Below are 18122 nucleotides of genomic sequence, written 5' to 3' on the forward strand. Positions count from 1 at the left end.
AGAAATATTTGCGGGCATCAAATTTTCGCGATCTTCGCGGTGACATTCGATACGCGAATTTATGTTTAGCGCGAATATTTCTACACCAATATTTTCTAAATAGTCATATTTTCGCGCTTCTGTTGAATAATGTATATCAGTGTGTGATATGCTTTCAAACTTTTTATCTAAATCTTCACTGAGTAATTGGGTTTTGTTTTCCAAGTTATTCGTCATTTAACATCGTTAATGCTTGTTTTTTTTAATTGTTTATTCAGAAAAACCAAAACATAATCTGATCAGATGTCAAGACTTTTATGACGCAAACTGTGAAAAAAATATGCACGTTAACGGGCATTCTTTTGTTTGCTATAATCTGTACGCTAGACAATGTCTTTTTTTCTGTACAATAGTGTATCGTTTGACACCTGGTATTGAAAATAACTGTGAAATGCCAGAGTGTTCTGCGCGAATTTATGATTTTCGGCAGTCACCTCCGCGAATTCAAAATAGCGCGAATATTTGTATAGACCCCCTTTCCGCGAAAATTTGCTACCGCGAATTTAAATACACATACAGTATTTAAATATGTTTGCGTAAACAGAATGAAGCGTTCCGGAAAAAAATATCATGCAGGTTCTTTGAATACGATAAGTGTTTTACCGTACATGCGCCACTTTCTTTCAAAGAAATATATAAAATATAGTTGTCCATAAAATTTGCAGGTTTTTTTTTTCAATTTTTTTTACAATATTTGTTTTAACTGAAGGCAGCATATATATAGCTTTTTATACCTTACACTGTCTTATTTATTCATTTATTTAAAAACATTATAAGATTAGTTGCAAATTGTAATTTATAAGACATATTAAATGCACTTCAATTGATAATGATTGAAGAAAGTAAATAAAGTTTCATAAAGAGATATAAATCATAACAATTGAACATACGAAACATTTAGTAGTTTTGTCCATGTTGACTTGAAAACATTTGTGTGTCTCTCCAAAATTGCCTTTAATCCCTTTCTTCCAACATTTAATGCCTCTGACAAAAACAACATCATTTGCAGTTACTTTATCTGTAATATCAAAACAATAAGCGACTTTAATAAATTAATAAAAGTAGTATAAGAAATCTAAATCTTCGTAGTATAGTTGTATAGACGTATTTATTTAACAAGACATTAGTTATATGATACCAATTGTACATTATGAACAAACGATCTCTAATCTGAAAGCAATATTTGTCATAAATCAATCTTGTTGTTTTAACTAAGTAATAGTTTGGTATTGTTAATATACCCGTTAAGTATTGAAAAACGACTTTCTATGATATTATCACATGAATCAATCTACGCAATTTAATACATATGCTATAAAAGCAACAAATGTCATAAGTGAAAAGACAGAGGACATTTATACAAAACTTGATTTTTATATTGATAAAAAAATAATAACACAAAACTATATGTCAATAAAAAGAAAAATATCAATACATCAGTTCATGTTACCATTATAATGATTTATATCACCAGTAAATGTTCGTTATTGGACTCGTGGTAGCAAAACATGAGTTGAAGTTTACATTTATATGGACAGGCCCACATATTTCAAAATATGATACTTCGATAGCTTTGAATTGAAAATAGAAATGTTCACTTGAAAACAAAAATAAGGACCAAATTTTCTGTTTGTTTTTATTTTTATTTTGGGTTTTACGTTACATCGACACAGTATTGGTCATGTCGCGACGTTCAAGCTTAACTGGTGTAGGAAGACCTCAGGTGCCCTTCCATGCATTATTTCAGGCACGAACGGGCTTCTGAGTAGAACCACCGACGTTCTGTAAGCTAGCTGGATAGCTTCCTCACATGAAAGATTCCAAAGTCCCTGTTGCGATTCGAACCAACAGCGGTGAAGGGCAAGTAGAAAGCACAAATGATCAAAGTTAAGTTTGCATCCGTAGAATATAAAGAATATTTAAACAAATCGGTTGAAGCAGCCTTTAAATTGCCTTTCATAAGGCAAACAGTTAACAGATATAAAAATATATCGATCCGCTCTCAGTTTTATCAATTAGTACAGCGGGCGATTTGTTTCACGATCTTCTATTTTGTTTTAAACCAACGTTTGTAGGACCGTATATGTTACGGAGTGTATATGTCAGACATGTGAAACCTATTGGGCCGAAACAATCACTGCTTTCCTTTTGTGCATAAGCGTTTCTGTAATTTGGTAGTAAATGCCTGACCGTTAATGTCACACAATTTTTACAGTAAGCTAAACATTATCATTCCTTTCGTCGTCACCAGCGTATGCAGTAACTTGCCCTTATCAACGTAAACCAAAAATCATTATCAACAAGAAAATCAATATTATCACCAACAAGATTAGGCAATATTGTTCAAGTTCACCTATTTCCTTTTGGTGTTTCTTATTAGTACTTATTGACCAAACGGTGAGTGATCATGATCATTTGATTTTTTAGAATATTGGCAATAACCACCGTTAAAGTGATTAAGTATTTTGAATAAAAGTCAAAACCTTATTTTTTTCACATTTTGCTATTTTTTGGCACATAAATTCATTTCAAGAAATCCTCTCTTCAGGTGATAATCTGCTAACATGTTTTAAATGCATTCTTTTAACATTAAAGACAAACTTGTCTCTTTTTTAAAAAAACAATATTTGTATAAAAAATGTGCTTTTGACAATAATTGATTTGAAAATCAATTTTATGAGCGCGATCTAAGATTGGGTATTTACATTTACTTTTGTTCGTCCATTTGAGCGTCTGTGCATACGTGCGTTTTTCCATCCCAAATTATTCCGTTTTGTTGAACATAGAAAACTAAATCCATTATAACATGGCACATATGATTATATTCCATCTTCGGCTGAAGAGTGTGTCGTATTTGACCGAATGTGTCACACGTTTGTAATTTTCGGATCGAATTCGCCACAAGAATGACATTATATTGCCTAAGACATGTACGGTCCGACAAACGTCAGTCTATTACGCGTAATAAATAGCCCCCGAGACGGACAATCTCAATTGGCTTGAAACGGACGGTTGAAGGGCGTTTAATAAAACAAACATACACTAGTTGGTTTCCTTGAAATTTTAGCTTCAAGATCTTTTCAAGTTAACTAAATGGCTCATTTTAAGAAGAAGTAGAGACAGTAAATGGATGCGACAAGGAAGTGTTTGAAGTCCAACAAGCTTAGCTTGAAAGTGAAAGAGATATTTAATAAGCCAAATAAAACAATAAGGAACAAATTTTCAAATTTTATCAACTCGTGTCATGTTTAATTAACAAAACAAAAATCAGCTTATTACAATCACAAAAAGGTTGTTCCCGATTCGATCTTGCAACTACTTGGTGACAATTCCGTAATTCATACCACAAAGTATCAAGATCTATTATGCCATTACAATTGTAAGAGTAAATCTTAACACATTAAGGAAGCTAACGAACTGTATCCCGAAAGTGATTGTCTCAGGTCAATATTGCCAACAATGCCTATTAATATTCAAAAACGGAAAAGTCTATTATCATTCTAACAAAAGACAAAAGAAGTACGATTAATTGAAGAATACAAACAGTACGACGAGACAAACCGTGATGCGAAACAATTGTACAACCAACTTAAGTCGATTTAACTTGTAAAATAAATAAAAGTAGCAAAAATTATGAAAGGTAAGTGACGGTCAATTTACTTTTTTTTATAAATTATGCAAAACATTTTCACATATAAGCAAAAAGCAGAATAATTCTTATCGAATAATGAATGGTACAGCAGCTGCGGGAACATTGGAATACGCCAGGTTTTGGAAATATTATCGAGTTAACCATAATGAAACAAAACCTATACGCATCTGTTTATACATGAGAAATAACAAAGATCCAATTAAGCGGTACAAAAAATAGAAATGGGTCCATAGGGCACCGGTGCCTCCACACTCCACCGTTATGTCAATCTTATGACTCTATATCAAATGTTTTATAGGCTACATGTGACACAAAGGGAAAACTAAAACATTTCTACTAATTCAACGGCAATAACTTTACAAATATTGAATAAACTTACAAGCAAACCCCAATATACATACGTACACATGTTGACCAACATTCTTGTAAATTTCAGGCCTACAGGTCAAATACATTTTGAGGTTTGCATGAACAAGTGCACAGGTGCACAACAGCACATGCCAACCAACATTTCTCTACAGTTTCATGAATTTAGGTCAATTACTTGTTGAGCCATACCAGACCTAAGTTATTAATTGATTTTTTGTACTAATTCAATGGAAATTACTCTCAAGTTAGTGGATAAATCCACAAGCAAAACCCCAGGTACACAACTACACTTGCCGACCAAAAGTGTAATTAAGTTTCATGATTCTTGGTAAAAACACAATGCGCTACGCTCGACAAAAATGAAAATTGCAAAATTTTATTAAGTCAAGGGCAATAGTTCTGACAAAACAACAAAACAAAACAGACAAATGAAACCCCATGTGCACAACTGTACATGCTGAGCAACATTCCTAAACAGTTTCATTACTCCTTGACGAACTCATTTTGAGCTATGTGCTACAAAATTTGAAGGTTGCAACCTTTTACTAAGTCAAGGGCATTTACTCTACAAATTCTGAATAAATCCGCGCGCAAAGACCCAGGGGCACAACAGAACATGCTGACTAACATTCCAGTATGGTTTCATGACACTAAATCAAATCTTTTTTGACGTACGTTGGACACAAAATGAGGACGGACGGACTTGCCAACATATGGGGTTGATGTGCTGTTTTTAAAAGCTTTATGTTGCTTTTTTCTACATAAACCGGTAAAATTATCACATAAACCAGTCGGTCTTTGGAATTTCCTTCTGGCATTTACTAAAATTATGGATGGAAAGAAGCTCACAGACAATTTGATGTTTTGCCTGTTGGACCGACGTTCAGACGGATGGACAAGGGTTAATATAAATACCCTTATATCGAAAAAATATTCCAAGTTTATAACTGAATTTTTTGAAGTAGCAATAGTATGGGTTCCTAGTCTGGAATAAGCGAGTTGATAGATGCTCAAAACTGGCAGTGTCGACTTACTTCCGAGGGATCTTTTTGTTTCCAGAATTTTGTACTTCACAACAGCAGGTGTCAAATGCCGTGTGGCAGCCGTAAAAAGTTGCCCCGTACTTCACTTCAGTGTTGTTATATTTTCTGGTCCTTCGGGATCATTGATGCCAACACTATAAAGTGTTGAGAATTGAGTACCGCTCAAGCCGGTGCTAGGGGGCGTGAGGGATGTTGCACTTATTCATTGTCCCTAATGTACAGACTCAATCAAACCGAGTCTGCAATTCTTATGTTATTTTGTTGTGATTAATGCTTCCGAGGGATCACTTTGTTTCCAGAATTTTGTACTTCACAACAGCAGGTGTCAAGTGCCGTGTGGCAGCCGTAAAAAGTTGCCCCGTACTTCACTTCAGTGTGGTTATATTTTCTGGTCCTTCGGGATCATTGATGCCAACACTATAAAGTGTTGAGAATTGAGTACCGCTCAAGCCGGTGCTAGGGGGCGTGAGGGATGTTGCACTTATTCATTATCCCTCATGTACAGACTCACTCAAACCGAGTCTGCAATTCTTATGTTATTTTGTTGTGATCAATGCTTCCGAGGGATCACTTTGTTTCCAGAATTTTAAATATTACAAACATAAATAGAAAAATGACAGAAAAAGGTCAAATTATGGATGGAACATTTAAAAATAAATTAAATAGAGATAATGGAATTCCGCCTCACAACTAAATCCTATATCAATAAAAGATACAACTTGATAGAATATATTCACGCCTGAAATAAGAAAACGCAAATTTTAAAAGGGCATAGAACAATTATCTTACATGTAAATAAGCCGATACATTCGAACTTGTACTATTCAAAGCGCACAACTTAAAAATGGAATAATCCATATTTGAACTTGGAGTAGAATGAATAAACAAGATGACACTTTTGGATCCGCCAAATACATATCACTTGACACGCTTATATAGAAATATAGATGTTACTGATATAGTTTTTTAGAAACAATATGGATCGAAAAAGGTGAATGCCGCTTTGATTTTTATACATATAAATTGATGAAATGTCCTTTACAGACGCTGAAAGTAAATGTATTAAATATAAACCTGATAAACCAATTGAAATGTTCTTTAGCAAATTGGAATGTTGAGGAAAGCACAAAATGATGGCATTGCAATTAAACAATCAAACAATTTTAATTTTGTTTTAAACTTACCGGACTCGTCTTTACTGAAGAGCTGATAATCGTAGTCAGATGAGGGTAACATTAAGTTAGAAAGTTTTGCAAATTTAGTTTTTGTTTTCTTAGTTGTCTTAATCCGAAGAAGAACGAATTCTTCGCCAACGGAGTCCTGAAAAATGAAAATAATATTTTACAATTAACTTCTAAAACGTACATTTTATAGATTTGATATCAGATTTGATATTGACTAAAAAAGAATTGATACATGCTCACCGCACATTTTAAGAAAAATGAAAATTTATTCTTCAAAGGGAGTTTTATAGTACGGACGTACTTCGGGAACTGAGTATTTTGGTGTTAAGGATCTTCCACATTGCCGTAGATTGCAGTATTAACGTTCAAACTTTGTCATGTAAAAAATAAGTTATTCCATGTGTAAAAAGTATATATTTTTATTTTTTACCATTGATTAAAATTGTTCTTAGCTGAATTGGTAAGAATTCAACAAAATTCCAATTGAATCATGTACAATACTAGAAAGTCAATAGTTCATATCATTTTATATAGAATGCCAGCATATCATATTTTTTTCTTTGGAATTTTCTTAAATTTATACCACAAAATTGAAAGTACTGGTGAGTAATAGAAGGTCTGTAATATACTTTAGTATCAGGGAACAACAAATCACGAAATTATTATTTTTGAAAGTTTTTAAAGTTATTTATATTGCAGATAATAAAATTTTATAAAACAAAATAGTATTATTATTCATAAAAATGATCATTTTAAATCAATAATAACTTAATCAAAAATTATTCTATCAATGGGAATAACGAAAATAATATTTTAAAACAAAACAGATATTAAATATAGATATGAAAATGGATGGAGTCAAACTCATATTTATTTTAAAGGAATTATTTCGACATTTTGTTTGAAAAATCTGATAAATTCAAAAAATATTTTTGTTGACTTTTGCTTTGAACACAATCTAGATTGGTCGAAAATGATCAAACTAAGAAAATAAATCCGAACACCAATATCTTTAATTCAGTTATTAACGCTGTTCAGACGTTTAAATAGTTGTTTACGTGACGTCAAAATGCAGCGCCAAATGACGCAATAATATATTACTGCTCGCTGTACAATTGCAGTAGCATAGCAAGCAATTTGGTTCGCAACCATTTATCTTTGGTAATGAAAATAAATAAAAGGTTATTTTTTCGTTTCTTGTAAAATATTGCTTATATTTTCACTCAACATTATAAAATGGCACATATTTTCACTCGTCGCCCCGGCCCATGAACATATGTGGTGTTTATCATGTTTCCTGAAAATAAATTCCATACTTCACTCAAACGAAAAAATAACCTCTTAGTATTTATTTTTTAATCAGTATTTGAAAAAAAACTGGAAAATGTGCGCATTGTAGACTTATTCACTTAAAAAAAATAATTAAGAATCATGCACATATCACTAAAACTAATTTCACTCACCCTGTCTTCGGCAATGACCTGTTTTGGACCATCTTGATTTTTGATACTGTACTTTCCGAGCTTGCTAAAATTTGTAAAAAAAACAATGAATAAAAAAATCTGAAATATGAATTTTAAGACAAATGAAATATAACTATAACATTAAAACAGCGTTACTCCAGATTCATGCTAAATTTCATGAAGATTTCTAAAATGAATTTAAAAGTAAAATATTGTGAAGTGAACAAAGAAAGTAATTTACACCTTGCAAACTGCACTAACAATCAATATAAATAACCAAATAGGGATCAACATATACATAAATACCTCTTACTGCATAAGTAACGAATTAACCACAACAAGAGTTTTTTTCTTCAAAATTTGCCTAAATGCTCTCAAAAGTATATTGGTTGATTTTTCAAAATATAAAATACTTTTACCATGTAGTTTTTATTTTATTAAACTTTGAAAATATCTGTATTCCCATTTGCTATTAAATTTGAAATTATTAAGCAAATAAATACCTAGTGACTAGGTACAATAATTAGATCATTAAAATTAACACTTTCTTTCTCCATAAGGGATCTTAGAGATACGCAAATTTTGTTAAGGAGAAAAAAATCTAGCCCATGCTTGGGTTTGAACCCATGCACATTAGTTTCAATTGACAGTGATTCTTGCCTTTTTTATTTTTAAACTCTTCAAAAGGTAGTTAATGCATAAGGGGTGGTCTACTTGAGTTCTTTTTGATCGGTACGTTTCGTTTTACTTTCGTGTAACAATTATACGATTATAACTCAGTCCATGTTAAAAAGGGAATATTCACAGATTCCTGTTTCAGCTATTATAGGTGAATTTTTAACTACTATTTTAAGGGAAAATACACAAAACAACATTTATAAATATATTTAACACCAAATTATTTCCATTTCTTTAAATAAACTAAGAGTATAATCATATACGAGTATAAGTCATGGTTTTTCCGCAGCAGAACATTTAACAGTTCTTTCTTTGTGATTACCAGGTATATAAAATTGGTTTAAATGTTCTGCCGGCGAAACACTAGATGAATCAAATAAATTAAGCTTTTCTTATAAAAAAAAAAGATATATATTTCATTATGCCTATTGCAAAAACAATTTCGACAAAAAGTTTAGTCTTAAATTGTGCCGCAAGCGGAACACAGATATGACTACATCTATAAAAATATAAGATATCATCATGAAGCGGAACATTTACTTTTTACAAAATATTGCAATAACATACAACCTTGTAAGAATTTATCAAAAATAAAATGCTAAAAGTAACATGATGACATATTTAGTTAAAGATTGTTCCGCAGCCAGAACAGAAATAAGATTTACTTGTGGAAAAATCAGATATAATCAGTAATAATATTTTCTGCTTGCGGAACAATTACATTTTACAAGATATCACAATTTATCATTTTAATTAATATATGCTGTTACTTTTATGATTTTATTTTTTGATAAAAACCTTGCCAAGTTGTAAATAAATTGTAATATATTGTAATAAGTAATGTTCCGCCGGCTGAACAGGTCTATTTAACATTAAATTTAGTTTTGCATAAGGGAATTGAACTATCTTTTAACAAGTAAATGTTCCGCCAGCAGAAGAGGTTTTTATATGATAATATATAATTTTTTGCATAAATTGGAATCATATTTGTGTAAATATGTTCCGCATGCGGAACAATTTAATGCTAAAATATTCATCGAAAATACTATTAAAAAATAAGCAGAATAAAATTGATTTCTTTTTTTTTTTAATAAAGTTTAATTATAATATTAATATTTAGTTATCTATCATTCCGTCGAAAGAACATTCAAACAGTTTTTTTCTGGTTATTACACAGAAAGAACTGTTAAATGTTTTGCTGCCTGAACAGACCATCACTTATAGAGATTATATTCTTATTTTGTTTTAAAGGATATAATAAATTTGGTGTTAAATGTATTCATAGATGTTGTTTTTGTGTACTTTCCCTAAAACAAAAGTACAAAATAAACTAAAATAGCTGAAATTGGCCTTTTCTTAATTGGGAATTTGTTAAGATTCCCTTTTATTAAAATGGACGGAGTTTTATTTACTTTTCCTAATGATATGAATACTACATTTTTTAAAACAACTTTTCAATCTTTTATGAGGCATTGTATTTTCGACATTATTTGGAATATAATGTTATATTCTGTCAATTTATAGTTACATACATTTTTTTTGGATAGAAAAATGATAACATTTACAATAGCGTAGTTAATGTTTTTCTCCCGAAAGTTGAAAACGTTCTATGACCAATCCAGTAATATTTATTATCAGCTTTAATACTTAAATTTCTTTTTTCAATATTGGTTCTTGTATTGTTGATACTTACCCATAGTTCAGCTTTTTTAAATTTATGAGAACCTGTTATGTACGAGACCTTGATATTATATTGTATAAGATTATATTGCTGGCGTGACTTCAACCTGTAGCGGTAAAGGGCCAGTGGTAAAAAAGTTATATGGGACATTGGAAAGATTAAACATTAATATAAAACAAATATTCCTCACTTGGTTATAAAATATTATACAACTTACATTTTAGTATCGACACAGTCAGCAAGAGTGAGTATCCAAGCATCAGAAATTTGTACACCAGCACAAACCTCATCATTCCCAAGTGTTATATACACTATCAATTTTTCTATTGACCTCAAAATTTTGGCTCTCTCACTAAGTAGCTTCTTGGCACCTACGCTGTCCACTTGCCCTATAGACAGCACATGAAAAAAAAACGTGACACTGTTGAAATAATAAATGGACCTGATGTTGAAATAACAGTTTCTTTTAATTCACTGATCACTATCACTAAGAAGATTCACCATAAATGAAAAGAATGAAATATTTGTTCTCAAAATTCCGCTGAGTTAAAACATATAAACATGTACTTACATAGCAAGACAAGAAAAAATATTTTCAAGCCATCCATTGTGTATATTCACCTACACAAACAGAATAAAAATAATACATATTTCTGAATATTTCCAATTTATTGAAAACAATTGGAAATAGCCAAAGGATAGAAATAATGAGTCAATAATGTTTTAATTTTTTCAATTATATTTTGGGTAATTGCACATACAAGTGAGATGGTAGGGATTGTGTAAGAATATAATTAATTTCTAAAGATAAGATTTTAAGATAATAACATAAAATATTACATTGAAGTTCCATTTAAATGAAGGACTCGTAGTGACTATAACAGATTAGATGTACCAAAGTCGTAAGTATATGTCGTTATCTGTTTTCGTGTAAGAATTCGCCTTTTCCATGTTTTCCACGTGATTGTACGAATCAATTTGACTGTTATGTTTATATGATGAATTTTACAAATTTAATTTAAGTCATTTAATAAAACTATATACAAGAAATCATAAATTTGGCAAGAATGTTCCATTTAAAAAAGCTCTTTTATTAAATAAATTGAGTGCAAAACTTTTAAAACCTGACAAAGTATTAATAAAGCTAGAGTCTGAAGTCCTTCAACTTCGAGTTACAGGAAGCCGAGGAAATGTGTCATGAATATCTGATATATTTATACGTATTTAACGTCAGTAATAAATGTTAATGTTTGAATAATGATCAGTATCTTCGTTTAATTAACAGTTAAACCGGATCATGTAGATAGTTTCTTATATAACTGAATACAAAAAGTCATATAAGAAAGGTATTACGACAAACCTGAAAGAAAGCTAAAATACATGTATTTAAAAAAAATAAATGAAAACAAAATTATTTATAACAGTACCTTATGTTTTAAAAAACATGAAAAAGAAAACGCAAATGAAAATGATATCCTTTCTAACAGACTTTGAGGGCGAGAAGAGGGAATACTTATAGCTCTGCAATATTATACTAAAAAACATTAATTATAATTCGTAAGTAATTAAAAATGACAGAATCGATTCATGATAAGAGTGAAATATTGTTTATTAAAAGTTAAATATGTTTGTTCACGCTGTGGTTCATAGAGGCGTTATTCATCATAATATTAGCGCTTTAAGCTATGACAGGATCATAACGGATGGTTATCAGTATCTGACGTGATCTGATGTTTGTTCACGATGTGGTTCATGGAGGAGTTGTTCAGCGCTTTAAGCTATCATGGTAATATCATAACGGATGGTTATCAGTATATAAAATTTGATGTTATCATAAACCTGTAATTTGCCTGAAATTTTGTTATAGGTAAATGAGAATCAAACTTTATTTACATGGCTTTTATCATTCATCGTAAATATCACTTCAACTTTTGAATAACTAAAAACTATCATGAAAAAAAAATAATAAAGTTACACTTTGCAGTTATTGAGTACTTTTTTTAAATTATTAATTACCTTTTTTCTTTATGTACCACATGTTAACATTCTTCATTCAACCTGGGACGGTTTTCGCCCACTTGACCTAGAGGTGGAAGCCGGGATTACTTGTTCAGCCCAGTCTAAGATGGGTTTTGTTAAATTTAGAAAAAAGGAATTTATATTATCACTCTAGACCTCACCCAGGTGCTTTTACTGTATAATGGAAAGTAGACAAAAATACCTTCCCATAATTAAACTTTAAATTTCAAATTGTTTTGATTCTAATTTTGTTTAGAAAATGACAAGATGAGCTTTTGTGACACCGTGTTGTCTGTCGTCCGTTGTTCGTCATGACGTCCGTCCGTGCGTTTACTTTTTCATTCAAATTTAATGTTACTTGGCAGGCATATTGCTTGCATGAAGCTCTACTAAAGTTTGAAAAAATATTCCTTGAAGAAACCTGTTTGCCATGGGTATGATTTTTTTACACAGTCTTTAACAATATTCTTATCGAAACGTTTTCGTGTTACTATATTTAAACAAAATTAATGTTTAATTCAATTTTCTAAGTAAAGGTTTCAATGGCTCCGAGGTTTAAAAATAGATTTAAACAATCTTTAAAACCGTATCTTACTAAAGCCAGAGACTGTCAAAAAATAGATAAATCATGTTTTTACCTTTCCTATGTCTTGGTAAATTTTAATTTGAGACTTTAAATAATAAACTTTTAGAGCGTCTATAAGGACGACAATTTTTGCATCCTGAAGATCTAAATCAGCGTGGTGCAACAATTTATTGACAACTTCCTACAATGCACCACTCCCTGTTTTTTTCAGCATATCTTTCGGAACAATGTATAAGTCCTCAAACAATAAGTGTAGTTTTAGGAAACATATTTTATTTGCTGAGAACGACTTGCATGTGAAATAAAGCTTCTGATTATATTGTAGTTTACAACAAAGGTAAGTGTGTCCTTATACTACCTGGGAAGCTATTTTACTTTATATCATACACCTATGGAAAAAAAGGATTTCTTTTCACACATTTAGGATGCTAAATGTCTGAATTTCGTTTATTATTTTGCCTTGAATTTTAAGTATCTTATTTTCGAATGAATTTATGTATAATTAGTTACCTTCGTAGCAGTGACATTATTGAAATAATTATGTACAAACTTTCAAAACGACCGATATTTTTTTTATTGAAATATTACAATAGCACTTTTTAAGATATCCCCTCAAGAAATCTATATAAATAATAATCAATATTTTCAATATCTGAAGAAAATTTAAGATGAGAAAATAATTAATATTTTCCAATGCAAAATGATCTTTGTATAACGTATACAAAAAGTTAATTCCTCTGACTGTGATACAGTTCACTTTCAGAACAAAGGTTTATATATGAAGCTGTAAAAGAAAAACTTCAAATTCAATATTACTATCGAAAAGTATCAAAACTATATATTCTGTTAGTAAGCAAAATAATTTCACGTAAATTTTGGAATTCAAATTTATAAATCTAAAACGACACAATCAAATCATATTAATTGAAATGAATAATATGAACCAAAATTTAAAGGTTATGTTTTAAAGCAACGTTGAAAAGTATTATACAAAAACATTACACTTCATATTATCAAAAAGTTAAAAAAAACATGGGAGAGATGAAGATGTCATTGTAATCGACAGACAGCTTAGGGGCACATTTTAATTAATGACAACAGCAGCGCTTTTTATAAAAAATAAATAAGCCATAAGAGGTTCAATTGCTTGTTTTGACTGGACTTCTGCAATACGTAACTTTTATAATTTCACAATTATAATCTGATGTTTAATTTCAGATTTCATAGTTCGGTATACTAAAACCTTTCTGGTGAAAAGATGAAAATAAAACTAATTTAGATAATGGAATGTATTAATTACGATCGGTTGTTATTCTTTTTGTAACCAATTGTCTCAATTTACCTATTAAGAGGTCAAACAATACCCTGAAGGCTCGTGTTAGCGAATAATGAGACTTTGATCGAAATTTTACACATTCAATAAGGTAAGGAAATACAAACAGAAAATTTAAAAAATATAATATTACACACATAGGATTATCCGTTTATCAGAATGCATTAACTTATTATTTCATTAGCACTCTAGGTCATTGATTAGTGCATTTAATTTCATTTTACCAAAAGGAAATACAAACAGAAAAATTAAAAAAGTATAACATTTCAAACATTAGCTTTTCAAATGTCAGAATGCGTTAACTTATTTTTTCATTAGTAAATAAATCCATTTCAAACCATATCGGTTGAAATACAGTTCACGAATGAAATTATTGAATATATTGCCAAAAACAGAAGTAGCATTGTAAATTGCCAACTGCCGGTACTTCATTTATGTCCGAAGTTTTATAAACTGCCTTTCAAATACTGTGTTTTCATATTATCAATTATATGTTTCACTTACAACTTACTGTTATTTAGTGAAATTACATATTTTAAGTAGAATCAGTTCAAATTAAGACTGTCTTATTTCAAAATAATTACATCATATAAACCTATCACCTCAATTATAATAATCTAACCAGAAATGAAATCATAAAAATGTTAACTTTTAAAAACAGAAACCTTATAAAGTAATAGATTTTGAGAAATAATGGGAGGTAAAATATATATATTGGTATGAAACATATTTATACATTCACACACTTTAATCTCTCTTTGTAATACATACACTTTTATAAAAATGTTTAATGAATCAGTGTGACCTTGACCCGAGGTATTCTAAAACTGCCCTCTTCACATCGCCTTATTATGGTTTACATTTCTCCAAGTTGTTTCAATTTCCTTCCACCTTTTCAGAAGAAACAGACCGGAAACGATAACAAGACAAATTTGGAAAAAAAGTTTTACAGACAAATTCGTCAAAATAAAATTATAAAATGTTTTTCAACGTTTTCATTCTTTTACATACACACACAGTACTAAATAGATAATTATTTAACTAATATATAAAACGTCAAACATTATCCATTTTTTTGGTAGATTTCTGTGAAAATTATATTTGGTAATTTCACTGTGAAAAATATCAAATATAATTCTACTCTTTTTCTTGAAACACTACTTTCAATAAATCCCCTCTTGAATGCTTCTAATGTACTAAATACTTTTCTTTGACAAATTTAGTGTTACTTCCACTAAATTGTTTATATAACAACATACTTGTTAAATTTAGACAGTTCGTTCGTCTGCAAATCAATTCAATTGCTGAATCAGAAATAGATCCTGACATTTTGTCAGACATAACTGATACCTTTTATGACAAAGAGCCCTTTGGTGACTTTGAACTGGTTCCATCAGATAAGGGATTATCAGAGAAGTAAATCCTTATAATTTTTTGGAAATAAAAGAGAATACTAGGAAGAAGACCATGTTTGACATGAAACTTGTTAATGCCTTCCTAATGTCAAAAAATGAAACTAGACTCATACAGTTTATACAGCCATCTTTGTAATTTCATCCTGTCCGTTACCAAAAATGATGGTTCACAGTATGAACCCAGTACACTTTGATGGTTCTTACATTCATTTGATTGACACTTGCGACGTTTTGATAGCCTTGTGTCAATCGGGATAAAGAATTCTCTTAAACAAAAGCAGTCTTAAAAAGAAAACATCAAGTCAGAGTTAAAAAGATTGGACCGGGAAATAAGCCAAAATCAGCAGATACGCTTGATGAATGGATGATTGAGAAAATGCATGAAGCTGAATTATTTAGAAGAAAAAGTCCACGAGCTCTTCTTCATTCCATGTGGTTTATCTGTACCACATACTTCGGTATGAGAACCGGTAAAAAATCCATCAACATTGCTGGGGTGATGTAAAACTCAGTTTGGATGAAGTCAGTGGCACTGAATACACACTCCTCGACAGAGAGAGACAAACCAAGATCAGAGCTGTGGAAAATCCTAGACATATACGGTTAGTCAAATTTCTTGTGTCCTGGGTTAAATTATTTTCCATCAAACATATAATCTATTAAATTTAGGATTTTAAGTGGTGTTCATTCATTATGCATAACATACTGCTTTCTTGTTCATGATAATGTGCCAGTGATGTCATCAAAACATGACAAAACATTGTTTGTTTTTTTCAATTCTGTACTGTACTGTAGTAGATTCTAGTTTTTAATTTTACAAGATGTTGGTAAAGCACAATGTCCATTATTCTTTTCATCGGCAATTTAAAAAAGTTCTAAGAGACTATCAAAAAGTAAACTAAAGTGTTAATTCTTTCCTGTTTTATCACCAATATTCAGGGCTGTGAAACCAAGGGCTTATGAAAATCAGGAGAATACAGAGAGCAATCCTGTATATGTTCACAAGGTATTTGCTTCAAAAAGACCAGTTGAGAAGTGAACTGATGACAGTCCATTTTTCTTAATACCTGGAACTAAGGCTACTAAATGTTGGCCATGGGTATCAACTCCATTTACAATATCATTCATGAAATTAAGAAAAAAAAGATGCAGGAATCGATAACCCTAGAATCACACCATACAGGTATGTAACAATCTTACAGGTAGAACAAAACAATTGGTTTAGAAAAAATTAAATGAGTGTAGATTTAGAAAAAAACAATATATTAGGCTAGCCTGTGGCAAGCATTATAATTTTTTTTTATTTATTCAACAAGTTAAATAAATTCAGTAGTAATATTCTATTTATTACATACCTTAAATAAGAACAGTTAAACAGTGTTATATTGTTTTTACTGAGTCACACAATTGCCACACTTTGAGATGCATGTAAAGTGGTTTCTTCATTTCGAAGTTTATGTTGTGACTCTCCTTAGTGATGCCATTAAATCATGATATCATAATGACAACATTGAAAAAAGTTCTTTTCTGTTGAATTCAAATAAAGTTTGGCTACATAATTTGATTCAGTATATTTGAGTATATTTGATTCATTTTTACATATCACAAGGAATTATCTACCGTTTAGTATGGTGCTAGAAAAACCTGTCTTACACCCCCATGTAAGACATTAGTTGCGTGCTTTGAATGATGTCGTTCACATTGCTGCGTGCCTTTTATGAACGAAGTGTGTTCTTATGATGACGTCATTTTACCGTTATGAATGAAGTTAATAGTTCATTAGCAACTATAAGAAAAAAATTGCGTAATGAGAATATCAGTTCTAGTAATTTCTGTACTGAAAATTATTGATATGTTGTTATATGCAAGAAAAATACTCAAACAACGGCTGTCAGTACAGACGGGAATATCTGCAGAGCTTCGTTACCGCCGTAAACAGTTACCCTCAAGCTAGATATTCCGGTCTGTACCGGCAGCCAGTATAAGATTCTTATGATATTCACTGTAAAAAATATCAATTATAAATTTACTGTCCATTGCTAAGTATGTAATGAGTTCAAAAAAATTCTTTCCCTGTAAAATTATTCTTCCTCTTGTATTTTTATCATTAAATAATGGAAACAAATGACCTCTTAAACTTTTTTAAACTGAAAATGTCAATTTAATGTATTTCCTCTTTAACAAGTAAGGCAATAAACCTTGACAAGTCAATTAAAGTCAGTTTCATTTTTAAGCACAGTTTAGAGATTCAAATACAAAGTTATTTTAGTAACCATACAATACAAATCAACACTTTTTTTAAAACTATAATTCTTTTTTTATTATTTCAGTTCAAGAAAGCGACTTATTCAGAAATTAAGTGATGATGGTGTTCCAGCCAACCCAATAATGACTGACAAGTTATAGCTATATTCATCTGGATACTAATTGCATAACTTGAAGTGCTTCATTGTATGAATGTTGTAAAATTATAACTGAAACAGTCGTTGGTTTTGTTAATTAGTTATGTTCATGTTTCATTGTTCTAAGAAAAATATTAATTAAACATATTTACAGTGAATTTAATAAACTTTTAGTTATTAATATAACTTTCAAAAATGTTATTTAAAAAGTGATGATCTCCGATCACAATAATATGATAAATATTATGGAGGCTGTTC

General features: G+C 30.4%; 1 protein-coding gene across 1 annotated transcript; it reads right to left on the bottom strand.

The window, feature by feature from the left end:
- Positions 1-893: 893 nt before the first annotated feature.
- LOC132745363 (uncharacterized) lies at positions 894-10720 on the bottom strand. Its single transcript, XM_060734269.1, has 5 exons — positions 10681-10720; positions 10327-10498; positions 7751-7814; positions 6288-6423; positions 894-1057 (listed from the first exon to the last, which is right to left on the bottom strand). Exons 1-5 carry the CDS (start codon positions 10715-10717, stop codon positions 894-896), a joined length of 573 nt encoding a protein of 190 aa, XP_060590252.1. The 5' UTR covers positions 10718-10720.
- Positions 10721-18122: the final 7402 nt, after the last annotated feature.

The sequence above is a fragment of the Ruditapes philippinarum genome, unplaced genomic scaffold (assembly GCF_026571515.1).
Source record: "Ruditapes philippinarum isolate M1 unplaced genomic scaffold, ASM2657151v2 ctg146_1_1_1_1, whole genome shotgun sequence".
In the NCBI taxonomy this organism is placed as follows: Eukaryota; Metazoa; Mollusca; class Bivalvia; order Venerida; family Veneridae; genus Ruditapes; species Ruditapes philippinarum.